Below are 26,053 nucleotides of genomic sequence, written 5' to 3'. Positions count from 1 at the left end.
ATATAGTCAATGCAATTCCTAATGGACTACACCCTAAAGTAGTAGCCTCTTCATTCTTATTGTAACTAAAGACATGGGTCCTTCCTTAGCCTCACAGAGGTATGCAGTCCTGAGCTGTCTATGGTAACTCTGAGTCCACTTCACCAGATCAATGAGTGCTTAGACTTAGGCTCAAATGCCACCACCAGCTGGGACAGAAAAACCTAATTACACCACCATTAAATACTTATTGTGCCAAATATTTTTTTTTTTTAAAGATTGCCCTTCTATTTTTATGCCAGATAATATAACTTTAATTTTCTAACTGGCTATGAAAATATCTCATTAAAATACCCACAAGGGTTTACTTAAGGTAACTTCTCTGGGTAACTAAAGTTTACCCTTAAGTGTCAACAAATTTTAAGCATATATATATATATATATATATATATATACACACATATATATATATATTTTTTTTTTTTTTTGGAAATGGAGTCTTTGTCACCCAGGCTAGAGTGCAGTGGTGCTATCTCAGCTAACTGCAACCTCTGCCTCCTGGGGTTCAAGCGATTCTCTTGCCTCAGCCTCCCGAGTAGCTGGGATTACAGGCACACGCCACCACACCTAGCTAATTTTTGTATTTTTAGTAGAGACAGGGTTTCACCATGTTGGCCAGGCTGGTCTTGAACTCCTGACCTTAAGTGATCTGCCCACCTCAGCCCACCAAAGTGCTGGGATTACAGGTGTGAGGCACTGTGCCCAGCCAAGCCTACATTTTTAAAATAAAAATAACTATGTACGCCCCATTTGAGCTCTTAATGAATATATATTGAATTTGACATCTTCTTGAAGACATCCTGCAATATATTGATAATGTTGGAGTTTACTAAAGTATGCAGAGCTATTAACTCTTATTAAATGGCTCAAAACCAGTTAGTTCATTATATTTTTATGGTTTTAGTCCTTCTTTTCTTCTCAAAGACTTCTCAGCTGTGAAACTCCACAGTTTTCTTTATTGACTGCATCTACTAATCTTTTCTGTATTTCCTTTTGACACATCTTCCAGTCAGCTGCACTCTGAGAAACCAGATAACTCAACTTGTTAAAATTAAAAAATAAGTATAAGGGAGTTTTCAGTAGAAGTCTATAGCATTAGCTTAGAAATAAAATACTGGGTATTGAATTATTAAATATATATCATGTCCTGAGTACTTATTACACACTGATAAATTTATATACATTATCGGCTGGGCACAGTGGTTCACACCTGCAATCCCAGCACTTTGGGAGGCCCAGGCGGGTGGATCCCTTGAGGTCAGGAGTTTGAGACCAGCCTGGCAAGTATGACAAAACCCCATCTCTACTAAAATACAAAAATTAGCCAGGTGTGGTATCACACACCTGTAGTCCTGGCTACTAGAGAGGCTGAGGCACGAGAATCACTTGAACCTGGGAGGCAGAGGTTGCAGTGAGCTGAGATCACACCACTACTACTACACTCCAGTCTGGGTGACAGAGTGAGACTCCATCTCGAAAAAAAAAAAAAAAAAAAAAAAAAAAACAACAACAAAGAAAATTGTATACATTACCTAATACAAAAACCAGCAAGACATTACTGTTCCCATTTTCCTCAATGACAAATTGAGAATAATAATATCTTGCAGGTTTTTGTGAAGATTTGAGTTAATATACATAAATGTGGTTAACTTTAAAGAGGTTAAGTAATTTTCCCAAAGTGATATATCTAGTATATGGCTGAGTTGGGATTTCCATTTAGGGTCCTCAGAGGTCTTTTATTATTTTCTGGTTTGCAGCTTAGGTGTTATTTGACTTTGCCTTTAAAAATACTCATTATATACTCCCCAGGCAGCAGTGAGTACATATCTAATACCGGGATCTTGGTTTCTAAATATTAATTCCCACTAAAATAAATAAGGGACCCCTGTAGAAATGGCCAATTCCAGGGTTGGCACAGGAAAAAATTAACATGAGCCTAGGATACCTTGTCATGCCAGAAGGTGAAAAAGTGCTCAAGAAATGGTGAGGCCATATCAAAAGAACACAGAAGCCATCCTGGAAAGGCTCCCTTGGCTAAATCTGGAACAACCGGAATTATAACCCATTAAGTAAAATTAGAATCCACAGTGTTAGGAAAAGAATTTCATCATAACTAAATGATAACCAAAAAATGTAGCAAGAATGAAAAATTAGAAAAATCAGCATTTTGCTATCATAATAGTACTAACTGATTCAGGCAAGAATTATTAGTACATGATAAAACTTGTGAATGAAAGTTTGACAGAGAATAGAATATTTAAATAGTCTCAAAGTATCTCCACACAGATTTTACAAAGGGGAAAAATGGTAACTACAATAATTCTGAAGTTGAGAACTTTGGCAGGCACCACCTTAATCAAAGTTAATATCACCAGATATGGGACAAACTGATAATACTTCTTGCTGTGCTTTCCTTCAGGACACAACATCACTTATGGAGTATAATATATAACCTGAATCTAACAATGAGAAAACAATCCAACAAACCCATATTAGGGAACAGGTTACAAGACTATTGTCTTGTATTCTTCAAAAACGTCAATGTCGTCGGCTGGGTATGGTGGCTCACGCCCGTATTCCCAACACTTTGGGAGGCCGAGGCGGGTGGATCATGAGGTCAGGAGATCGAGACCATCCTGGCTAACACAGTGAAACCCCATCTCCACTAAAAATACAAAAAATGAGCCGGGCGTGGTGGCGGGCGACTGTAGTCCCAGCTACTTGGGAGGCTGAGGCAAGAGAATGGCGAGAACCTGGGAGGCAGAGCTTGCAGTGTGCCAACATCCAGCCACTGCACTCCAGCCTGGGTGACAGAGCGAGACTCCGTCTCAGAAAAAGAAAAAAACAAAGTCAATGTCATGGAAAAAAAAAGGCTACAGAATTTTTTCAGATTAAAGGAGACTCAAGAACCATATAAACTAAATGCAGTGCATGATCTTGAATTGGATCCTGTAATCAGGGGAACTGGGGGATGCTATAAAGGCTATTATTGGAACAACTGGCAAAGTTTGAAATATTAACCATATATTATGATAGTAGTCTATCAATGTTAAATTTTCTAAATTCGGTATTCATACTTTGGTTATGTAAGAACATCTCCTTGTTCTTAAATATTTAATGATAAAGGATCATGATGCTTGCCACTTCCTCTCAAATAGTTCAGCAAAATAAAATTATTATTACGAAATATAAAAATAATTAGTATAGGCTGGGTGTGGCGGCTCATGCCTGTAATCCCAACACTTCGGGAGGCCAAGGCGGGTGGATCACGAGGTCAAGAGATCGAGATCATCCTGGCCAACATGGTGAAACCCTGTCTCTACTAAAAATACAAAAATTAGCTGGGCGTGGTGGCACGTGCCTGTAGTTCTGACTACTCGCGAGGCTGAGGCAGGAGAATCGCTTGAACCCGGGAGGCAGAGGTTGCAATAAGCCGAGATTGCGCCACTGCACTCCAGCCTGGCGACAGAGTGAGACTCCGTCTCAAAAAAAAAAAAATAGTATATATATAGAGAGGGAATCATTAAGCAAATGTGTGAAAAATGTTAAGAACTGGTAAATCTAGATAACGAGTATATAGACATTAGGCCGGGTGCAGTGGCTCACATCTATAATCCCAGCCAGCACTTTTTTTTTGAGACGGAGTCTCGCTGTGTCGCCCAGTCTGAAGTGCGGTGGCGCAATCTCAGCTCACTGCAAGCTCCGCCTCCCGGGTTCACGCCATTCTCCTGCCTCAGCCTCTCCGAGTAGCTGGGACTACCGGCGCCCGCCACCACACCCGGCTAATTTTTTTGTATTTTTAGTAGAGACAGGGTTTCACCATGGTCTTGAAATCCTGACCTTGTGATCCGCCCGCCTTGGCCTCCCAAAGTGCTGGGATTACAAGCGTGAGCCACCGTGCCCGGCCCCCAGCCAACACTTTGAGAGGCCAAGGCGGGCAAATCACTTGAGGTCAGGAGTTCGAAACCCGTTTGGCCAACATAGAGAAACCTCACCTCTATTAAAAATACAAAACTAGCCAGGCGTGATGGTGCGTCTGTAATCCCAACTACTCAGGAGGCTGAGACAGGAGAATCACTCGAACCTGGGAGGCAAAAGTTGGAGTGAGCCAAGATCATGCCACTGCACTCCAGCCTTGGTGGCACAGAAAAACCCCATCTCACACACAACAAAAAGAGTATACAGATATTCATACATAGACATTCGTGTATTATTCTCGCAATCTTTAAGTTTGAAATGTTTTTGAAGTAAAAGATAAAAAACATATACTCACTTAAAATAGAAAAATCATCGTATCAATTAAAAACTTTGGGCCTGGCACAGTGGCTCAGGCTGGGCATGGTGGCTCATGCCTGTAATCTCAGCACTTTGGGAGACTGAAGCAGGTGGATCACAAGGTCAGGAGTTCGAGATCAGCCTGGCCAATATGGTGAAACCCCATCACTACTAAAAATACAAAAAAAAAAAAAAAAAAAATTTAGCCAGGTGTGGTGGCACGTGCCTGTAGTCCCAGCTGCTCATGAGGCTGAGGCAGGAGAATCACTTGAACCCAGGAGGCGGAGGTTGCAGTGAGCCGAGATTGCACCACTGCACTCCAGCCTGGGCAACAGAGAGAGACTCCATCTCAAAAAACAAAACCAAAAACAAAACAAAACAAAACAAAACAAAAAAAACTTTGGCAAAGTAACTTAAAACAAAAATAATCTTTTTGAAGTAAGAGTTGTTATCATTCCTGAGCAAATAATGGGAATAATTAAGAACAAGGTCCACTCAGGGTAAAATGTCTAACATAAGGATACAATATGCTATGGAAAGCTTACCCAAATGAATTTAGCCATCCTAACAAAATCCCTTGTTTAAGGTTATAATAATTGTAATTAAAATGATACCATATATGAAAAAACTCACACAGGAAGAGAAGATCTCCTTCCTCTGTTCGTCTTCTTTGCAATTACTGGAGTTCCAAAGTGCTCTGGATTTGTTAATGGAAGCTGGTCAAGTGTCTGTATAAGAAATAGATTAATTAAATCACATTTTACCTCTAGATCAGTACCTGTAGTTCAATCCAAATAGTCCATCCATGTCACCCTACCTCACTCTCTGCAAAATGTCTCTCTCCTTTCAGACAAAGTGAGGTACGTCTTAATGTTCGCTCATCACCATCATCAAACACTATAATAAGCACAAGATAACAGAGAATTTATGCACACTAATGAAATAAAAACTTAAAAGCACAGAATGCTATTATTGCTATTAATTAGAGCTTAATATTTGTAAGAACCATTATTTTAGTCATTTTTCAAAACCTTTACAATGAGCATACCATGCCATATTTTTCATTCTACAGATACCAAAAACACAGGTTAAATGGCTGCCCACAACTGCTTAAGTATTTCCATCTGGTTTTTTGATTTCTATCACTACAGAACCACCTTCTTAACTCATTAGCAACCTAGTCAAAGCATAATTATTACATTAACTGCAATCCTAGAAGAATGACCAAAAACCTGATTTAAAAAAAAGTATTGTGGATTTTTCCACAAAAGTTTAATATTAGAGTACCCCTAACTTCCAGAAACTGACTCCTGGTATTGCTATTGAATTATTCTACTGCTTCTATTTATTTGCATGATAACCTACTACACATGTACTGGCTGCCAAATTCTAAAGTCGTAAGATACAAGTTCTTTCTTTTGTTAGAAAAGGATATAAGTAGTCTGTTTAAAACAAAAAATTTTTTTTAAAATAAAGACAGGATTTCGCTATTTTACCCAGGTTGGTCTCAAACTTCTGGCCTCAAATTATCCTCCCGCCTAAGCCCTGAAAGTACTCGGATTACACGCATCAGCCACTGTACCTGGCTGAGTAGTTTAGAAATAAAGGTTGAAATAAGGAAACAGAAAGATAAAAGTTTTTAGGGCAGGCGTGGTGGCTCATGCCTGTGGTCCCAGCTACTGGAGAGGCCATGGTGGAACAAGTGCTTGAACCGCGAAAAACCAACGCTCAACCATGGTTAGTGAGCCATGATTATGCCACTGGGTGACAGCAAAACCAAGATTCTGTCTCAAAAACAAAAAAAAAAGAAGACAAATATAAAGGTTTTTTTAAAAAGAAACTTTAGGCCAGGAGTGGTGGCTCACGTCTATAATCCCAGCACTTTGGGATGCCAAGGCGGGCGGATCATGAGGTCAGGTCAGGAGATCGAGACCATCCTGGCTAACACGGTGAAACCTCGTCTCTACTAAAAATACAAAAAAAATTAGCCAGACGTGGTGGCGGGCGCCTGTAGTCCCAGCTACTCGGGAGGCTGAGGTGGGAGAATGGCGTGAACCCGGGAGGCAGAGGTGGCAGTGAGCGGAGATCGCGCCACTGCACTCCAACCTGGGCGACAGAGCGAGACTTCGCCTCAAAAAAAAAAAAGAGAGAGAGAGAGAGAAAGAAAGAAAGAAAGAAAGAGAAAGAAACAAATTTAAAAATATCATAATTACATAGAAGCTTTCTCAAATTTTTTACTTTTACTACTTTTTTTTTTTTTTTTTTTGAGACAGGGTCTCACTCTGTCCCTCAGGCTGGAGTGCAGTGGCGCAATCTCAGCTCACTGCAAGCTTCGCCTCCGGGGGTTCACGCCATTCTCCCACCTCAGCCTCCCGAGTAGCTGGGACTACAGGGATGTGACACCCCTCCCGGCTAATATTTTTGTATTTTTAGTAGAGTCGGGGTTTCACCGTGTTAGCCAGGATGGTCTCCATCTCCCGACCTTGTGATTCACCCGCCTCAGCCTCCCAAAGTGCTGGGATTACAGACATGAGCTACCACGCCTGGCCTTTACTACATATTTTTAAAAATCATACTACTTGGCCGGGCATGGTGACTCACGCCTGTAATCTCAGCACTTTGGGAGGCCAAGGCGGGTGGACCACCTGAGGTCGGGAGTTCGAGACCTGCCTGACCAACATGGAGAAACCCTGTCTCTACTAAAAATACGAAATTAGCCAGGCGTGGTGGCATGCACCTGTAATCTCAGCTACTCAGGAGGCTGAGGCAGGAGAATCGCTTGAACCCGGCAGGCAGAGGTTGCAGTGAGCAGAGATTGTGCCATTGCACTCCAGCCTGGACAACAAGAGCAAAACTTCGTCTAAAACAAACAAACAAAAAAATCGTACTACTTGACTATATTTAAACATTTCAATGAAATGGGGTAAGGAATTTTACAATTTATCCCTAATATTCTCCTAATCACTAACAACACATATATATAAATTTTTTTTTTTGAGACAGAGTCTCGCTCTGTCACCCAGGCTGGAGTGCAGTGGTGCGATCTCGGCTCACTGCAAGCTCTGCCTCCCGGGTTCACACAATTCTCCTGCCTCAGCCTCTCCGAGTAGCTGGGACTACAGGCGCCCGCCACTACACCCGGCTAATTTTTTTTTTTTTTTTTTGTATTTTTAGTAGAGATGGCGTTTCACCGTGGTCTCGATCTCCTGACCTCGTGATCCGCCCGCCTCGGCCTCCCAAAGTGCTAGGATTACAAGTGTGAGCCACCGCGCCCGGCCAACAATATATTATTTTGATAATTGTATAGGTTTAACTTTTGAGACTGTATTCTGATTTTGGCATCCAAAATTTATAGTTTATTAAAAAGAAAATGCTCTCAGAAGGTACCTCATTGCCCCAGGTTATGAATAAAATAAGATACAATCTTTACTTCAGATACTTAACATCCATATTCATTTAACAAGAAAGCATATATATCATATGTACCCAAAAACAATTATCAATATTTACTACTAATTTTCACAATTTAATTTTCACAATTCTACATACTTTTTTCCCTTTTAATAGAATAAGTTAGTGTTAACAAAAAGAAATTCTGTATTACATTCATCTGATATCTCAGAATTTTTTAATTGGTTACCTATGAAATTATAATCCTGAATTATTTTCTTAAAAGGTTGTTTTATTAGCAAACGCTTTGCCTCAAATCCTACACTTACCCTTAATGAATAAGTTTTTTGAAAGAAAATTATATAAAAGCTTTCAACATGTTAAATATTTATCCACTTCAATCAGTTCTCCCTCTTAGACTACAGATACCTGGCTTAGATTCTTTTACATGCAGGAGACAATGTGCAAAAAATTAAAAACTCCTGAAGCACATACTCAAAGAACCATGATTCTAAAAAAGCAGCTGTGCTATATACAGTCAATGATCCAGAAATTAATGACTAGCTGCAGGCACAATGACAGGTTAAAACACAACATCCTCCAATGATTACATCACTGATCTGCACTTAAGTAATAGGGTGCTAAATATTTGATATAAAAATTATGATTCATATAGTGTCAAGTCTAACAAATTAACCACTGTTCTCTTAAAGTTTTTAAATCATTAAATTATCACAAACCAAACTTAATATAATTCTTGTTAGTATTAGTACCTGTAAGTATAAGATTTCAAAAAGAATAAAACCTGAAAGGTTTTCAACTTTTCTTAATGCCTACAATACCAAAGATGACGATACTAGACACACACATACATTTAAATGGAGGTATGAAAAAGGAAAATGCGAATGTAAGACCAACACTCCAAAATTTATATAACAAAATATTTTCTATAATATTTTATCAGTAATCAATGGCAGCCCTAAACCAAAATGTTCTGATGAAAAATTTCAACAATTTCAACATTTTAAACAAAATATTTCAGCAATTTTTGAATTTCAACAATTCAAAAATTTCAATAATCACTTTGAAATAAAATCAGATTTTTGGAAGGAAAAATTATTTCACTTAAATATACCTTATCATGGATAGAAATTTTTTTCAAAAAAAGGGATTGCTCAAAAGGGGATTATGACACAAACAACTATTTTACAGTTTTACATAGGAACCCTCCCAACTTTAAGGAACAAAAAAAATTTAAGATTTATTTATTTATTTAGAGACAGAGTCTCATTCTGTCACCCAGGCTGGAGTGTAGTGGCATGATCTTGGCTCACTGCAACCTCCACCTCCCAGATTCAAGTGATTCTCGTGCCTCAGCCTCCCAAGTAGCTGGGATTACAGGTGCACGTCACCAGGCCCGGCTAACTTCTGTATTTTTAGTAGAGACAGGGTTTCACCATGTTGACCAGGCTGGTCTCAAACTCCTAGCTTCAAGTGCTCCACCCACCTTGGCCTTCCAAAGTGCTGGGATTACAGGTGTGAGCCACTGCAACCAGACTAAGATTTTTTTAATTCACACAATTATACAAATATATGTTGAGTACTTTATAAATTTGTAATTTTTCAAGATTTTCTGAAAGAGAAATAGAAAACCCAACAATGGGGGGTGGGGGTGTGATGGCTCACACCTGTAACCCTGGTGCTTTCGGAAGCCAAGGCAGGAGAATCCCTTGAGTCCAGGAGTTGGAGATCAGCCTGGTCAACACAGCGAGACCCGTCTTTACAAAAAAAATTTAAAAATTAGCTTGGTATGGTGGCAGGTGCTTGTAGTCCTAACTACTCGAATGGCTGAGGTAGGAGGATCACTTGATCCCAAGAGTTCAGGGATGCAGGGAGCTATAATTGCCACTGCAGTCCAGCCTGGGCAACAAAGTGAGACCCTGTTTCTCTATTTCTATGTTTTTTATAAAACCAACAACATTATGAACTTATCAATCATGACATCCCTGATGATCAAAACCATGAAGCAGCTCCATCTAAAAGAAACTTCATCTCTTAACTTCCATGTTAGAGTTCTCATCTAAAAGAACACAACATTTGTAGGCACTGAAGAGTATCATTTTTGTAAGAGTGAAATAATTAATGTTGTATATAGCAAGTCTAGCTTCTTTTTAGTTCAGTCTTCTACAGCATGCTAAGAGGAAAAAAAGTCAGACTACAAGGATATAATAATTCTATGAAATGTCTTATATTTTCCAAAAATGGCTTTTGAATAGATTGTTCATTGAGTCTAGCAGAACATACATATAACCAAAAGTGGTATCTCCGTTACTATGTTAGGTATTTTGACAGTTAATTTTAGATGTGAACTTGATTGAATTAAGGAATACCTAGAGAACTGGTAAAGCAATTACTTCTGGGTGTGCCAGAGGAAACTGGCACATGTGTCAGTGAACCAAGTGGGGAAGATTCACTCTCACTGTGGGCAAGTACCATCCAATTGGCCAGAGGCCCAGACAGAACAAAAAATGAGAGAAAGGGATTTCCTCTCTCTCCTGGAGCTGGGACGCTCTTCTCCTCCTGCCCTTGGACATCAGAACTCCAGGCTCTTTGGGTATGGGACTCTGCATCTTATACCAGCAGTCCCTCAGATTATCAAGGCTTTGGCCTGGGACTGAGAATTATATCCTCAGCTTCCCTGGTTCTAAGGCTTTCTGACTTGGATGGAGCCTAGCTATTGGCACCTCAGGTCTCCAGCTTACTGAGAGCCTGTCATAGTCATTCTCAGTCCTCATAATATGATGAGCAAATTTCTCTAATACTGGGGTCTGCCACCCCCAGGTCACAAATCTGTACCAGTCCATGGCCTGTTGGTAAACAGATCGCACAGCAGGTGAGTGGTGGGCAAGCAAGCACTACCACCTGAGCTCCACCTCCTATCAGATCAGCAGTGGCATTAGATTCTCATAGGAGGGCAAACCCTTGTGAACTGCACAAGCGAGGGATCTACCAATAGGTTGTGCATTCCTTATGAAATGCTAATGCCTGCTGATCTAAAGTGGAAGAGTTTCATCCCGAAACCATCCCCCAGCACCCCCATCCATGGAAAAATTGTCTCTCAAGAAACCGGTCCCTGGTGCTAAAAAGGTTGGGGACCACTGCTCTCAGAAATCCCCTCGTGTATCAATCTTTCTATCTATCATCTATCTATATCTTATTGGTTCTCTCTAGAGAATCCTGACTAATAGGGATTAAAATATTAAAATCTATTAAGAGGAAAATGACAAAGCTGAGACTTTCACAGTAATACCAACCATACTAAACACAATAGACAAAGTAATGCCAATGCAAACAAACACACAAATCCTAACCCTAATCAGCTAGAATTCAAATAAAAGGATGTGATCAACTACTAAATACAAAGACCCATTTCCCTGTTATCACAGCACTGATACTGAAAGATAGTAAAATAATAACAGTAAATTAATTTTATCTATCTATAAATATAATTGGCTATCACTTATTAAGCTTCTACCAGGTCCTAATCCTCACAACAGCCTCTACAAAGTAGGAACCATTATCCTCCTTTTATAGATAAAGAAACTGAGAATCAGAAAGTTAACTGATGAGCTACAATTTAGTTAAGGGGGTATCAAAACACATAAGAGGCATGAAACAGAAGTATAAAATGAAGCCTGAGAAAGAAGTCATGAATTCTGTCTTTGGAAAATTAAGTATCATTATTGTTATATCCATGTACAGCAGTTATGGTTAACAAAATTATAGAATTCTTCACATAATGAAGTAAACATTTTAAAATTTAAAACATACGGATGCCCTGGGTAAGACCAGTAGTTTAAAAAAAAAAAAAATAATTATTTCATTGGGCTCGGAGGCTCATGCCTGTAATCCCAGCAATTTGGAAGGCCAAGGCAGGTGGATCACTTGAGCTCAGGAGTTCGAGACTGGCCTGGCCAACATGGCGAAACCCCGTCTCTACTAAAAATATAAAAATTAGCCGGGGTGATGGCGTATGCCTGTAATCCCAGCTACTTGGGAAACTGAGGCAGGAGAATCATTTGAACCTGGGAGGTGGAGCTTACAGTGAGCCGAGTCTGGGCAACAAAGCGAGACTCCATCTCAAACAAAAAATAAAAAAAAATAAAAAAATTTAACATTAATAGTATGTATTTATGTTATATAACATGTTTTAAAATATGTATACATTGTGGAATGGCTAAGCAGGCTAACATGTGGATCACTTCACAGGCTTATTTTTGTGTGTGTGTGGTGGGAACACTCAAAATCTACTCTCTTAGCAATTTTCAAGTATGCAATACATTCTTATTGGCTAAAACCACCACGTTGTACAATGCAGCTCTTGAACTTATTCCTTTTAACTGAAATTTTGTATCATTTAACCAACATTTACCCAATCCCTCACCCCCAGCCCCCTCAACCAAGCTGCCCCCACCCGATAACCAACATTCTACTCTCTAATAAGAGTTTGACTTTTTAAGTGAGATCATACGGTATTTGTCTTCCTGTGCCTGGCTTATTTCACTTGGCATAATGTCCCTCAGATTCAACCATGTTGTTAGAAATGTCAGGATTTCCTTCTTTTTAAAAGTCGAATAGTATTCCATTATGTATATATGTTATATCACATTTTCTTTATACATTCATCTGCTCATAGAGACTTAAATTTATCCAATATCTTGGCTATTGTGAATAGTGCTGCAATAAACATGGGAGTACAGATATATCTCTGACATACTAGTTTCATTCTTTGGTTATATACCCAGGAGTGGGATTGCTGGATCATATGGTAGTTCTCTTTTTAATTTTTTGAGGAACTTCTATGCTATTTTCCTTGATGGCTATACTAATTTACTTTCCCATCAATGGTGGGCAAGGATTCCCTTTTCTCCATATCCTTGCCAGTGCTTGTAACCTTTTATCTTCTTGATAATAGTCATTCTAGCTGGTGTGAGGTAAAATCTCTTTGTAGTTTGAATTTGCATTTCCCTGATGATTACTGATATTGAACAGTTCTTCACATACCTGTGGGCCATTTGTATGTCTGCTTTTGAGAAATGTCTATCCAGGTCCTTTGCCTATTATTTTCATTTATTTTTTTTTAGATTGGAGTCTTGCTCTGTCACCCAGGCTGGAGTGCAGTGGCATGATCTTGGCTCACTGCAATCTCTGCCTCCACGGTTCAAGCAATTCTCCTGCCTCAGCCTCCCAAGTAGCTGGGATTACAGGCATGCACCACCATGCCCAGCTAATTTTTGTATTTTTAGTAGAGATGGGGTTTCACCATGTTGGCCAGGCTGGTCTCGAACTCCTGACCTCAAGTGATCCACCTGTCTCGGCCTCCCAAAGTGCTGGGATTACAGGCGTGAGCCACCGTGCCCAGCCTTTCCCCCATTTTTAAAATTGGGTTGTTTTCTTGTTATCGAGTTATTTAACTTCCTTATAAATTTTGGATATGAACCCCTTATTAAATACAGAGTTTGCAAATACATTTTCCGATTATGAAGGTTGTCTCTTCACTCTCTGGATTGTTACTTTTGCTGTGTGCAAGCTATTTAGTTTGATGTAATCCCAGTTGTCTAGTTTTGCTTTTGTGCCTGTGCTTTTGGGGTCATAAAAAAAAAAAAAAACCAATGCCCAGGCCAGTGTCATCAAGCCTCTTCCCCTATGTTTTCTTCTACCGGTTTGACAATTTCAGGTCTTAAGTCTTTGATCTACTTAGAGTTAGTTTTTGTATATCGAGTGAGATGAGGGTCTACTTCCATTCTTCTGCATGTAGATAATCCAGTTTTCCCAACACCATTTACGAAGAGACTGTCCTTTCCCCAGTATGTGCTCCTGGCACCCTAGTCAAAGATCAAATGACCATAAATAGGTGGATTTATTTCTGGGGTATCTATTCTGTTCCACTGGTCTATGTGTCTATTTCTATGCCAGTATCATGATGTTTTGATTACTATAGCTTTGTAGTATATTTTGAAATCAGGTGGTATGTCTCCAGTTTTGTTCTCTTGATCAAGATTGCTTTAGCTTCAATAGTTCTGTTATTAATAGAATCAACTGTGATAACTACAGAAGTCCCTCAGCAGCTAAGGTTAAAAAAAAAAAGAGAAAAACTCCAGGAATCTGAAAATTTAAGAAATTAACACTAAAATACATAATTACATTAAGAAAATATCATGGGAATACTAAGTCTTAGGGAAGGCCATTTATCGAGACCATCCTGGCTAACATGGTGAAACCCTGTCTCTACTAAAAATACAAAAAATTAGCCGGGCAAGGTGGCAGGCGCCTGTAGTCCCAGCTACTCGGGAGGCTGAGGCAGGAGAATGGCGTGAACCCCAGGGGAGCGGAGCCTGCGGTGAGCCGAGATCGCGCCATTGCACTCCAGCCTGGGCGACAGCGAGACTCTGTCTCAAAAAAAAAAAAAAAAAAAAAAAAAAAAAAAAAAGAGTTAAAGCCTATCATAGGATTAAACACATTTTTTTGGTTTACTACTTTATTTCTTAACGAATTATCTTCTAGTCAGTAGAATAGCCACCTGGGTTTGAAAACATTTTGTGGTTGATTTTGATTATAACATTTGTCATAAGCGAGTCTGACTACATTAAAAACCTTATAAACCTGCAGGACATTCTACAAAATTTTATTAATTCACCAGTTGAATCTAAACCTCCTCTACTCAATATTAAGTAGAACTTACACAAAATCTGATATAACCGATGTTCAAAACAGTAACTACAAGGTACAAAATAATGTGAATCTTAAGCACTTCTTGTTACAAAAACATTAATATAGATGATAGATTTTAGTGCTAAACTTGATAAATGATCTGTGTGTGTACATTTTCAAAGTTAATTACTAGAATTACTGAAATTTTTATCCTTTACCTTTTCCTTACTTTTCAAGTATATGTTTTTATATTACAAAAAGGCAAAATAGAGAGTACCTTCAAAATGTCTTACTGACAGTTGTATTTACCAGGAGTTAGTGGTAACGTTTAACTGGACATATTAATTCCTTTTTTAAAAAACATAACTAGAGATTTGGGCTGGATAGAGATATGAATTCTAATCCCAATTTTAACACCTTTTGAATGACTGAACAGATAACACACTTCCACATATTACAGATTCCTTATCTTTAATGGCAAGGATAAGAACTATCAATGAGTAAACTATGGTAGGAATGGTAGGAAGAGGAAATACTTCTATTGCTCAAAAACAGAAACAAAAAAATCCCCTTGAGTTGGTGCTGTTTACTATTCAACATTAAAGCAGAAGCCGGGAGCAGTGGCTCATGCCTGTAATCCCAACACTTTGCGAGGCTAAGGTGGTAAGATTGCTTGAGCCCAGGAATTCAGGGCTGCGGGGAGCTATGATAGTGCTACTGAACAAAAGCCTGGGCAACAGAGCAAGATCCTGTCTCTAAAACAAACGAACAAACAAACAAGAAATAAACCATTAGAGAGTAAGATATTACCAGATTTTTTAAAAACTGAGTCATACTATATCCATAATCTCTTTCAAAATTGGTTAATCAAGTTTAACAGAAGGGAAATTGATACCTGTATTAATGTAAAAAGAAGTTAATATCACTGACTCTAATGATAACTTTAGATCACTAATGATCATAACTCCTATTTGATCCAAACCAGCAATGTAGTATCCTCTTGTTTTATTTTTAATAATCTGACATAATTTCTGGTATCTCATGAAACCAAAAAGGTAACGGAAGTCATAAACACTTTGAATAAATTTCTGACTATACCCACATAATACTTTGCTAGGAACTAGAAATCAAAAAAAAATTCCAGAAGAGAGCAATTATACCCAATAGGTAGTAGGTACTCACTGAAAGAAAAACACAGGGTGTTCATGACCCAAGAGGTTTTACATTTCATTTTACTGTTTTTTTTAAACCAACTGGTAACTCAGGTCATTATACTCTGATCATTATGTGATCCACTTCCTTCAATATCTAAATGTTCTTTATAGCAGTGCTATCTTGAGTTTTCTGAATGGAACTGTGTCTTTCAAAATCTTTTTATGAATTTCCTTCATGTACATAAGTGCAAAAATCTTTAATATTTTGAATTTTTCTCCCAAATAAATCTGTTTTTCCCTGTTTTTATAAGTGTGAACTACCTGCATCAGAATCACTGACATGCTTATTAAAACATTCTTGTATTGCCATCCCCAGGCCTACTAATTGGAGAGGCTTGGGGTCCTCAAATCCTCATTTTTCTAAGCAAGCACCAAGTGATTCTTATGTACACTAATGCTTGATACCTCAATTATATGCAATTAAGATTCTAAAGCTCTTTGAGAACAAGAATTATACAATTTCTTCTGTAATTATCCAACACAGAAAATCACCATAGAGAATGCTTAGCAGTGACTAGTTTTTAGAAACACTAAAATGCTACTCATGTAGAGGACAAAGGTTGCTATTCATAATTGAATAACTACTCTGGGATAAAGAAACCCAAAATGAGAAAACCTGAAAAGTAATCCTTCTGTAGAGCACGCACATTTTATCAGCAAAGCTTCATAAGTAATGTGAGTACAACCTTTATAGTGAGTACAATATAAGGTGCAATATTAAGATCTGGATATGTATCATATATTTTCTGGTGATTCTACACACACCTGTTAATTTTTATCAGGTCTTGGTTTAATAAAGCAAACGTGTGTTTACTTAATCTCTAAGAGTTAACATTAAGCTTAGTTTTTATTTGTTTTGAGATGCAGTTTTGCTCTTGTTGCCCAGGCTGGAGTGCAATGGCACGATCTAGGCTTACTGCAAACTCCGCCTCCCAGATTCAAGTGATTCTCCTGCCTCAGCCTCCTGAGTACGGGGATTACAGACGCCCACCACCACACCCAGCTAATTTTTGTATTTTTAGTAGAGACAAGGTTTTGCCATGTTGGCCAAGCTGGTCTCAAACTCTTGACCTCAAGTGATCCGCCCACCTCGCCCCCGCAAAGTGTTGGGATTACAGGTGCGTGCCACCGCATCCGGCCACTTAGTTTTTAAAATTTAACAACTATCAATAGCCACAACTAAGCTTCCTAAAAATATGTAGTTCAGAATAATAGCACCATTGTGAACCAACACTAAATTCTAGCAAGTCCAAGAAGAATCAAAGAGGTTCGAAAAATGTAGTTACACACAGCAAATTGGTACTACTAATAGAAGGCACAGAGTAAGACAGAGAAATTTTTAACCAAAGCATAGTTCTTCACAACATTGAGCATCAACTGGATGTGAATGATTTTTACCCAAAGCAACAAATCAAGTAAACTAAAAGTAAACCTAAATGGTCATTCTTTTATTTCTACAAGAAAACCACAAAATAATTATACCACTTAAACCAAGAAATAAGTATAAAAACCAACAATGCTATAGATTGGATGTTATCCACAGGATTGTGTAGTTTGAAAGTACTGAGAGGAGATTTGGAAATGTTACCTAATGCTATTCTCATCAACATAATGACAGCAACTATTTAACTACTACTTTAAGGTTTTAACTTACAAGTATTATGACACTTGTTGCTTCTTACTATTAATACAATAAAGTTATCTAAAGCCAGTATAAGCTTATGCATGGAATGTTAAGAATGCATTCATGCATTCATATTAGAAGCATCTATATTTTTCTTAAAAGTTGTTTTCTTTTCTTTTTTGAGACCGAGTCTCACTCTGTCGCCCAGGCTGGAGTGCAGTGGCATGATCTGGGCTCACTGCAACCTCCGCCTCCCAGGTTCAAGCGATTCTCCTGCCTCAGCCTCTGGAGTAGCTGGGATTACAGGCATGCACCTCTGCCACCAGGCTAATTTGTGTATTTTTAGTAGAGACGGGGTTTCACCATGTTGGCCAGGCTGGTCTCGAACTTCTGACCTCAAGTGATCCACCCGCCTCAGCTTTCCAAAATGCTAGGATTACAGGCATGAGCCATCGTGCCCGACCTTGAAAACTGTTAATATGAGCACCCACACTGTATCAAAAATCAAAAACTAAGTTACAATCACCTATTTTTGAATCTACTATGGTCAGGATTTTTTAAATCTGTAAATTGGCAACATCTACATTACTCTTATATAAAATATGTAGCAATACAGTAACGATCGCAACTATGCAATTTTAATTGCAATTATAGAAAAAGTGATCACAATCATGTGATCTAACTTTCTTGAAGAGAAACATCAAAATAACCTAAAATAGAAGTACATTCTTGGATGAAATAGACAAAAGTGGCCAAGTTACTGCGAGATAATTATTTTTGTTACCTACAGGGTATTCTTAGAATTTTAGTCAGCTATATCCAGTAAACTGACAAGAAATAATATATATTTCTCCACCAACACAATGATTCAGTGTATCCACAAAACACAGATATATGCAACCTCCAAATCAAACCTGTGTTAAATTACTTAATTACTTACCCACGGTATACCAACTAGCATCTGTCAACTTGCTGATAATAGCTTCCTGAAAAGATCCATCAGATGTCCTTGTTTCAACAATAGCTCCAACCTAAAATGTGAAATCCCAATTTCCTTACCAAATTTAAACAAATAAACCAAATCACTCCCACCAACTATATAATCTAGCTAAGAAAAATAAACACCATACTTATGATAATTGTATCTTATACTCTCTTAGAACTTTATCATTCATAGTACTTATCTATTTATCATGCAATTTGAGCTCCAAAACACTTTGACAAAAGTTAGGTAGCTATTATTACCCCTACTTTACACACTGAAAATTGCAGTTCAGAAAGAGAAAATAATTTGCAGAGTCCAGCATGACAGTCCAGTCTCTTAAATCTTACTTTAGAGCTTTTCCACTATATCGCATTGCCTTCAAGAAAATTAAATCGAAGAACTATAAAATTACAAGACAACCAAAATAGCATCCATTTTCTTTCACAGAAATAGTGAATATTGGATTCAGCATTTGTATTTAAGGGACCTTTTAGATAAAGCTTCACCTGGAGAGATAGGGATAGACCAGTTGACCTTCTTTCAGTTTCCAGACCTTTGTATATCAGATATTAACCAAAGTGGTACTCTGATATAACAGATTTATTACATAAACAAATGGCCAGAAATGGATGGAAAACATAATCTAGGTATTCATTAAATTGAATTAGGAAGTGAACATAGTTTACTTGGTAAATCAGAACAACCAAAGATTGATGGTTATGATACTCAACTTAAAAGGGTAAGCATCACCTCAGATACAGCAACAATGTGAAAAACAAAGCCAGGTATCCAGTTCAAGAATTCAAAACAGAAGGGTAGGTGAAAAACTTAACATGTTTATATATATTAAATTACCCTTCTAGAAGATGTTTAGTATTCTAAAACTTAGAATACAGCTACTGCAATATCATAATTTATACTAATTACATTTAAACCCTTCATATGTATTGTTTTCTGATTAACGTTCTCATAAAATGTTGTCTATGTAGAAATGTAAATTCAGTAAATACGGTATAAATCTATGATTATTTTAGATTTTAAACCGTACAACATACATACTCTTAAAGGACCCTTTACTTGGTCATCTTGTACCAATTGTGTGGTATTATCCTGTTTCAGGAGTACCTGAAAAACATTTTGCACAATAATTTGCATATTACTTTTAAAACAAATACATTTATAGTAACACTATAACAATAATGTCTTTAATTTATGCTTTCTTAGCACCATGTGGTGACCCCTGCTATAATACTTATTACATTCTCTTATTAACTGTGAGCTCCTCGAGGGTTGAGTCTTCCCTTCATTGCTATATCCCCAACAGTTAGCAAGTGTCAATGCATATTATCAGCACTTAATAACTGTTTACTAAATGAATGAACTATATAATCTGTAATGATTACTGTAAAAAAATACTGCCTTTATTGCTTTTTATAAAGTCACAAAAGGTTCTGATTGCCACCAAGTACACAAAGAAAAACAACAGTATCAAACTGTATTGCCTATATGAAAGGTAAACAAATTAAAACCAGAACTCTGATCCTTTATAAAGTGAAGCTAAGCAATAATCATAATATGCACTGATACAAACAAGTGCTCCCTTCTATTACACATCTAAAGACATAGAGTAACCATCCATAACAGATGGCTGGTTACTATGGTCCAAATAATAGATGGTCCAAATAAATTCAAAATCTAGGTAATGTATGATAAGACCTCCTAAAACAATCATTGTATTAATTTTAAGTAAATAAGAGCCACAATACCAAATTTGAATTGTTAAAGAATCCCAAATAGAGTAATCAAATCCTATATAGCTGACATGATAAAAACACTGTATGAAACAAAAAGAAATGAATGTCAATTGACATCCTATCCTAATAATACTTGAAGGTTCATCAAGAAAATTGAAACATAAATTTTATAATAATCATAGATACATCTATTTACCCTACAAATCACACTCCTCTAGTCAATGTTTCTCAAACTTTTTTTTTTTTTTTAGACAGGGTCTCAACCTCCATTTCCCCAGCTCAAGCAATTCTCATGCCTCAGCCTCCCAGGTAGCTGGGATTACAGGCGTGCATCACCATGTCTGGCTAATTTTTTGTATTTTTACTAGAGACAAGGTTTCAACATTTTGGCCAGGTGGGTCTCAAACTTCTAGCCTCAAGTGATCTGCCCACTCTGGCTTCCCAAAGTGCTGGGATTACAGGCATGACCCACCGTGCCCAGCCTGATTCTTAAACTTTTAACATCCATCAGAAATATTTAAAGGGCCTATTAAAACACAATTACTGGATCTTACCCCCAGAGTTGCTGATGAAGTAGATCTGGGGTGGGGAAAATTTGCATTTGGAACAAGTTCCCAAGTAAGGCTGATGCTGCTGGTCTGGGGCGACCCTTTAGGAATCACTGCTCTAGTTCACTGATTCATTCAACAAATTTTGAGTGTCCACTATGTATCAGGCACTACTCTATGTGTTGGGCATAGAACAAGTCAGACATTTCCTCATTTTATGGTGCTTAATTATGGTAGGAAAACATCAGATATATAAGTGAATAAAGCAAACTGCAATACAGCACGATCCAATACCAATGACAATAATTTTATGACTGGCACAGTAAAAAAATCTGGAAGACCACATCAAATCTCTTTGGAGTCGTATGAAGGAGGACTTTCACAGTGTTCTTTACCACCGCAGGATGACTGTAGTTAACAATGCTATATGACATGGTTTCAAACAGCTAAGAGGAGGATACTGAATATTCCCAACACAAAGAAATGAAAAATGTCTGAGATGATGGATATGCAAACTATCTTGATTTAATCACCATACATTGTATGTATCAAAACATGACTATGTAGCCTATGAATATGTAAAATTATTATTCATCAACTTAAATAAAGTTTTTTAAGGAGGACTTCATGAACTATATGATATACCTCTATAATGTTAAAAATGTTTGTAATAAGCATAGGAGGTATCTAAGTATAAAGTAACAAAGACTATTAAAAATATATTTATATAAGAAAATTACTGGCAGGAACCACCAAAAAAAAAAGTTATTTCAGAGCAAAAGCATCTTAAAAAAAAATTTTTTTTGAGACACGGTCTTGCCCTGTCATCTGGCCTGGAGTGCAGTGGCACAATCACAGCTCACTGCAGACTTGACCTCCCAGGCTCAAGCAATTCTCCCACCTCTGCCTCTAGAGTAGCTGGGACCACAGGTGCCTGCCACCACACATGACTAATTTTTTTATTTTTTTTTCTGGACAGACAAGGTCTCACTATGTTGCCCAGGCTGGTCTTGAATTCCTTGGCTCAAGCAATCCCCCCACTCAGGCTTCCCAAGTGCTGGGACTGCAGGTGTGAGCCACTTCACACAGCCAAAAATATACATATATATTTTTAGTCTCCCTCTGTCACCCAGGTTGGAGTGCAGTGGTGCGATTTTGGCTCACTGCAATCTTCACCTCCTGGGTCCAAGTGATTCTCCTGCCTCAGCCTCCCGAGTACCTGGGACTACAGGTGTGCACCACCATGCCAGGTTAATTTTTTTATTTTTTGGAGATGGAGTCTCGCTCTGTTACCCAGGCTGGAGTGCAATGGCATGATCTTGGCTCACTGCAACCTCCACCTCCCGGGTTCAAGCAATTCTCCTGCCTCAGCCTCCTGAGTAGCTGGGATTACAGGTGCCTGCCACCACACCCAGCTAATTTTTGTATTTTTAGTAGAGATGGGATTTCACCATGTTGGTCAGGCTGGTCTCGAACTCCTGACCTCAGGTGATCCACCCACCTCAGCCTCCCGAAGTGCTGGATTACAGGCGTGAGTCACCGCGCCTGGTCTAATTTTTGTATTTTTAGTAGAGACAGGGTTTCGCCACATTGGCCAGGCTGCTCTTGAACTCCTGGCCTCAAGTGATCTGCCCACTTTGGCCTCCCAAATTGCTGGGATTACAGGCATGAGCCACTATGCCCAGCCACAAAATAAACTTTTTAAATGGTTTTTTACACTGTCTTGAAAACATAATTCCTGTTGTATTTGTATTGTCCTAAACACTGAAATTGTCTCTACCTGAACGTTAAATGAGGGGAGAAAATAGATTACAGTCCAAGTACGCTACCACAAATAGTTAAGATCCAAATGACAGGAAATATCATGAGCATGGTATTTTGATGGTAGCATTTTGGAATAATTTCTCCTTTTGAGTTCTTTATTTCTTGATTTTTGATGTGCTTTTCCTGTAAGTTTGGTTTATAAAGGGTTCTCATATAATGACTCAATAAAATGCTGATTTGCAGTCTCTCTCTCGCCAAATTTCTTCAATCTAGAGTTAATAAAACTATTGCATAAAAACAAACATTACCTTAACTTTCACCAGCCTTTTCACAGTCTTAATCTTTGCCTCACAGAAGGCACCTCGGTACTTGGCACTGACATCAGTTCCCACTGTCAGGTAGGCAGGCTCATCCGCCGCCTGGTGAAAGGAACATAAACTGTGAATGTTATTACTACGCCTCCCTACTCCAACCTCAAGTCTCATTAAAAGGTTGTTTGAAGCATTAAGAATATTAAAATGACTTGCTTATTAATATCATTGAAAATTTGAAAAATATCCTAAAGTAAATACTTGATTAGCAACCTTTCATTTTATAGACTGATGTCCTGATATGATAAAATGTTTTAAAGTTGTAATTCAAAATTATCAGTGAGTAAATATAATGTTTTTTTCTCCAGATACAAAATTTTTCAAAAATTCTACTATTATATAAGCAGAAAAATAAGAAAAAAAACCAGAAAAAATATTTCATATTACACACATCATAAAACTAAGTTATTCATTTATAGCTTCCTGAAATTTTTCAAATTAAAAGAAATATTGCTACTAATATTAACACTAACAATACATAATTGTTTATTGACATAGCCACATAAAGGTAACATCTTTACATAAGGAAAGTATCATTTGGAAAATTCATTTGCTAAAAGCTGCACTTGAAAGGTTTTAAGTCTGAATTCAGCCGATGAATGCAGATACGAACTGATGGCTCGAGACTTGTAGGTGTACCTAGTTTACCACACTAATCTTCTTGGTATAAAAAAATAAGCGTTACTAAGAAACATATACTTTCAGCAAATGGACATGACCAGAATGATACATAGAAAGATGTAAGAAATGTCACTCTACCACTCATTTTAATTTTTACAGTAACAGGATGATTGCTATCTCAATCTGTCATTTCACCTATTTTTTTTTTTTGGAAGTTAAAGTGTATCCATACAAGTTCAACTTGACATTGTTAAGTGCAAAGTTAACAGTGTACACTTTGGAGATACGTTTTTAAGTAGAAAATGATTTTTTGTTTTCTAATAAGTTTTCCCAAGTAATATTAAAGAAGGTTAAATATGTCATTTACTTCGAGAAAATAGAAAATCACGAGAAAGTTTGGGAAAATGCTATATTTCAGAGCTTAATATACTGAAACAGTAAGTAAGACAGGAATTGGGTACCTTTTAAAGTAAGTGCATTAACAAAAAATACAAATTGAATAGGAATGCTTTTGGCAAATAAAAATCTGACCTGAAACATTCAATGGCCACAGCATTCAAGAACGCTATATGAGATTCTTTCCCTTTAACCATCCACATACTGATATTTGCAGTCATCCTCAGTAGAATATATATCTTTTTAGGATAAGTATATGTTTTAAAATACTTACTGGAAATATTTAACTGAAACTATTATTATAGTTCAACTTCAAATATTTTAGCCACATAAGTTCACTTTACACACAGAAGAATGATACCTTCATTACTTAATCCACGTATTCTTTCTTTTAGAAAATCGCATTGCCACTGGGGAAGAAAAAAATTTACAAAAAATCCCCCAAAGAACCAAAGCAGGACAAAAGCTTTACTTCTGCAAAGGTTGCTGCCAACACAGGAAGTGTTTAAAAATACTATCCGAATGGACAACAATTGAAAGGCTGCACCAGCCTTTCCAAAGTACTGCTACAGAGAGGGCCCAAACTCCGCATTTAGACACACAGATCATTTCTCACCCATTCAACACATCCTCCTATGCCGAAACTGCTGATCAATAGGAACATCAATTTTGAGTAGCAAAACAAATGACATTCCACGGCACTAGCCTTACGACTGGCAGTGTCCAGGGCGCGAGGATCGGGGCAGCGTTGACTCCACTTACCTTCATTTTTGTTGGTGATCTGTGGGGTTCCAGCTCAGCGAGCTATCTTCGCAGTCGCTAGAACTACGGGGAGGGGGAAAGACAGGCACAGACAGAATCAGTCAACTGCGGGGAGCGACCAAGGGAAAGAAAGTAAACAAACGCCAGCGGGGAGGGGCAGAATCCTCACCAGCCAAGGGACAAGACCCCTTACGAGGGCAGCCAGGACGCAGGAGCTGAAGGGGCAGCGAGAACCCCATGCGCGCCAAAGGGCAGCCCGTTCCGCCCCGGAGCTCGCCAGCGGCCCACCGCGCCCCCGCCTCGCTGGCCACTTTGACCTGGAATGCTCAACTCGGAGACCCAGGACAGATAGCTCCGGAAAAGGCCAGGGCTCCGTTCGGGGTTCCCCAGGTCCCCCGCGGAGGCGACCGCCGAGCCTCCGCTCCGCTGTCCCCCGGATACCCCGACTTCGGCCCGCGCCCCGCCTCCGCCACTCGGCCCCCTCGGCCCGCCCCGGGCCCGCGGTGGCGGCAGCGGAGTGTCACGGCGCCATTGCTCTCCTTCCTTCGCTCTGCACCATGTCAGAAAGGAGAAGCGCTCCCTCACCCAAAGGGGCAGGGGCCGCGGCCTTCAGCCGGGAGCCGCCAGAGCCCCGGGGGACCCGCGGGGGAGGGGGCGGGGGGCGGAGGGGAGGAGGAGGGGAGGTGGCCCGGACAGGGTGTGGGAGGGGAGGGGAGCCGCTCCGCAGCAGCCGCTGCCTCCTCCCAGCGCCCGCCTCAACTTTTTGTACAGCCTAGAGAGGTATCAGCTCGCAGCCCCTCGAGTCCTGCCACGGACTCCGCAGAGGTGGACGCGCCGCGGAGTTGGGGGACGGCTCCCCCAAGCAGCCCGCTCTTCACCGCGCGGAAGCAAACTTAGCGGCGCGGCCAGCCCCACAGCCATTTTCCCGGGAACCCGGGGAAGCGGACGAGGAGGCGGCTGCAGCTGCGGCGGCGGTTCCTGCAGTTGCTGCCGCTGGTCAATGGCTGGCCCCTTCCCTTGCGCTCGCCGCGCCACTTGCTTAGCATCCCTCTCCCCACCTCCAAAGCTTCCAACTGCACCGGGACCCCGGGCAGCAGCAGCTGCTGCTACTGCTGCTTCGTCCATTCAGTATCCCCCGATTCCCCTCTCCCCACCTACCAACTGCGGGTGAAGTGCGCGCTGTCAGCTCCAGAGTCCTCCTCCTCTCTGACCTCCGTGGGCCCCCGTCCGGGCAGCACCACTCCCAGCCGCGGCTGCAGTTCCTGCGCCCGGTTCCCCACTCGCCCCGATTTACTGCCACAATCCACCAAATAACAAGCTGTTGAGCAGACTCGCTTCTACACGAACTCCTATTGGCTGCTCATGACGCCGAAGCGCTTCGGATAGGACCTCGCTACCTGCCGTCCTCATTGGATGTAGCTGTGAAACTTCATGGATTGGTGAGAAAAACAGCAGGTAGGACATCTTCCACTTATGATTGGCTTTTCCCGAAGACCAACGTTATTGGAGAGTTGGTTATTGAGTAAGCAAGTCCTGAGAAATGATTGGTAGAGACGACTCCGGATGTGCTTGGCTGGACACTGATTGGTGAATTGAGGG

General features: G+C 39.5%; 1 protein-coding gene across 3 annotated transcripts in view; it reads right to left on the bottom strand.

Annotated features, from left to right (window-relative positions):
* ARID4A (AT-rich interaction domain 4A) overlaps nucleotides 1–25,928 on the bottom strand; it is a 76,215-nt gene extending 50,287 nt beyond the window's left edge. For 2 of the 3 annotated variants that reach the window (XM_030811260.1, XM_003267739.3), the window contains exons 1-7: nucleotides 25,613–25,928; nucleotides 24,455–24,517; nucleotides 22,613–22,723; nucleotides 19,298–19,363; nucleotides 18,194–18,284; nucleotides 5,132–5,211; nucleotides 4,948–5,042 (exon numbers count right to left, since the gene is read on the bottom strand). In XM_030811260.1, the coding sequence (XP_030667120.1) occupies nucleotides 4,948–5,042; nucleotides 5,132–5,211; nucleotides 18,194–18,284; nucleotides 19,298–19,363; nucleotides 22,613–22,723; nucleotides 24,455–24,460 (449 nt within the window). In that variant the 5' untranslated portion in view covers nucleotides 24,461–24,517; nucleotides 25,613–25,928. Of the gene's footprint in view, nucleotides 1–4,947; nucleotides 5,043–5,131; nucleotides 5,212–18,193; nucleotides 18,285–19,297; nucleotides 19,364–22,612; nucleotides 22,724–24,454; nucleotides 24,640–25,612 lie in introns of those variants that run through there. The other variant, XM_030811268.1, reaches the window with a different exon arrangement.
* Between the last annotated feature and the right edge of the window lie 125 nt (nucleotides 25,929–26,053).

This window comes from Nomascus leucogenys, chromosome 1a, assembly GCF_006542625.1.
Source record: "Nomascus leucogenys isolate Asia chromosome 1a, Asia_NLE_v1, whole genome shotgun sequence".
Lineage (NCBI taxonomy): Eukaryota > Metazoa > Chordata > Mammalia > Primates > Hylobatidae > Nomascus > Nomascus leucogenys.
The sequence above is the reverse complement of the archived record's forward strand: the minus strand, read 5'-3'. Positions and strand labels throughout refer to the sequence as shown.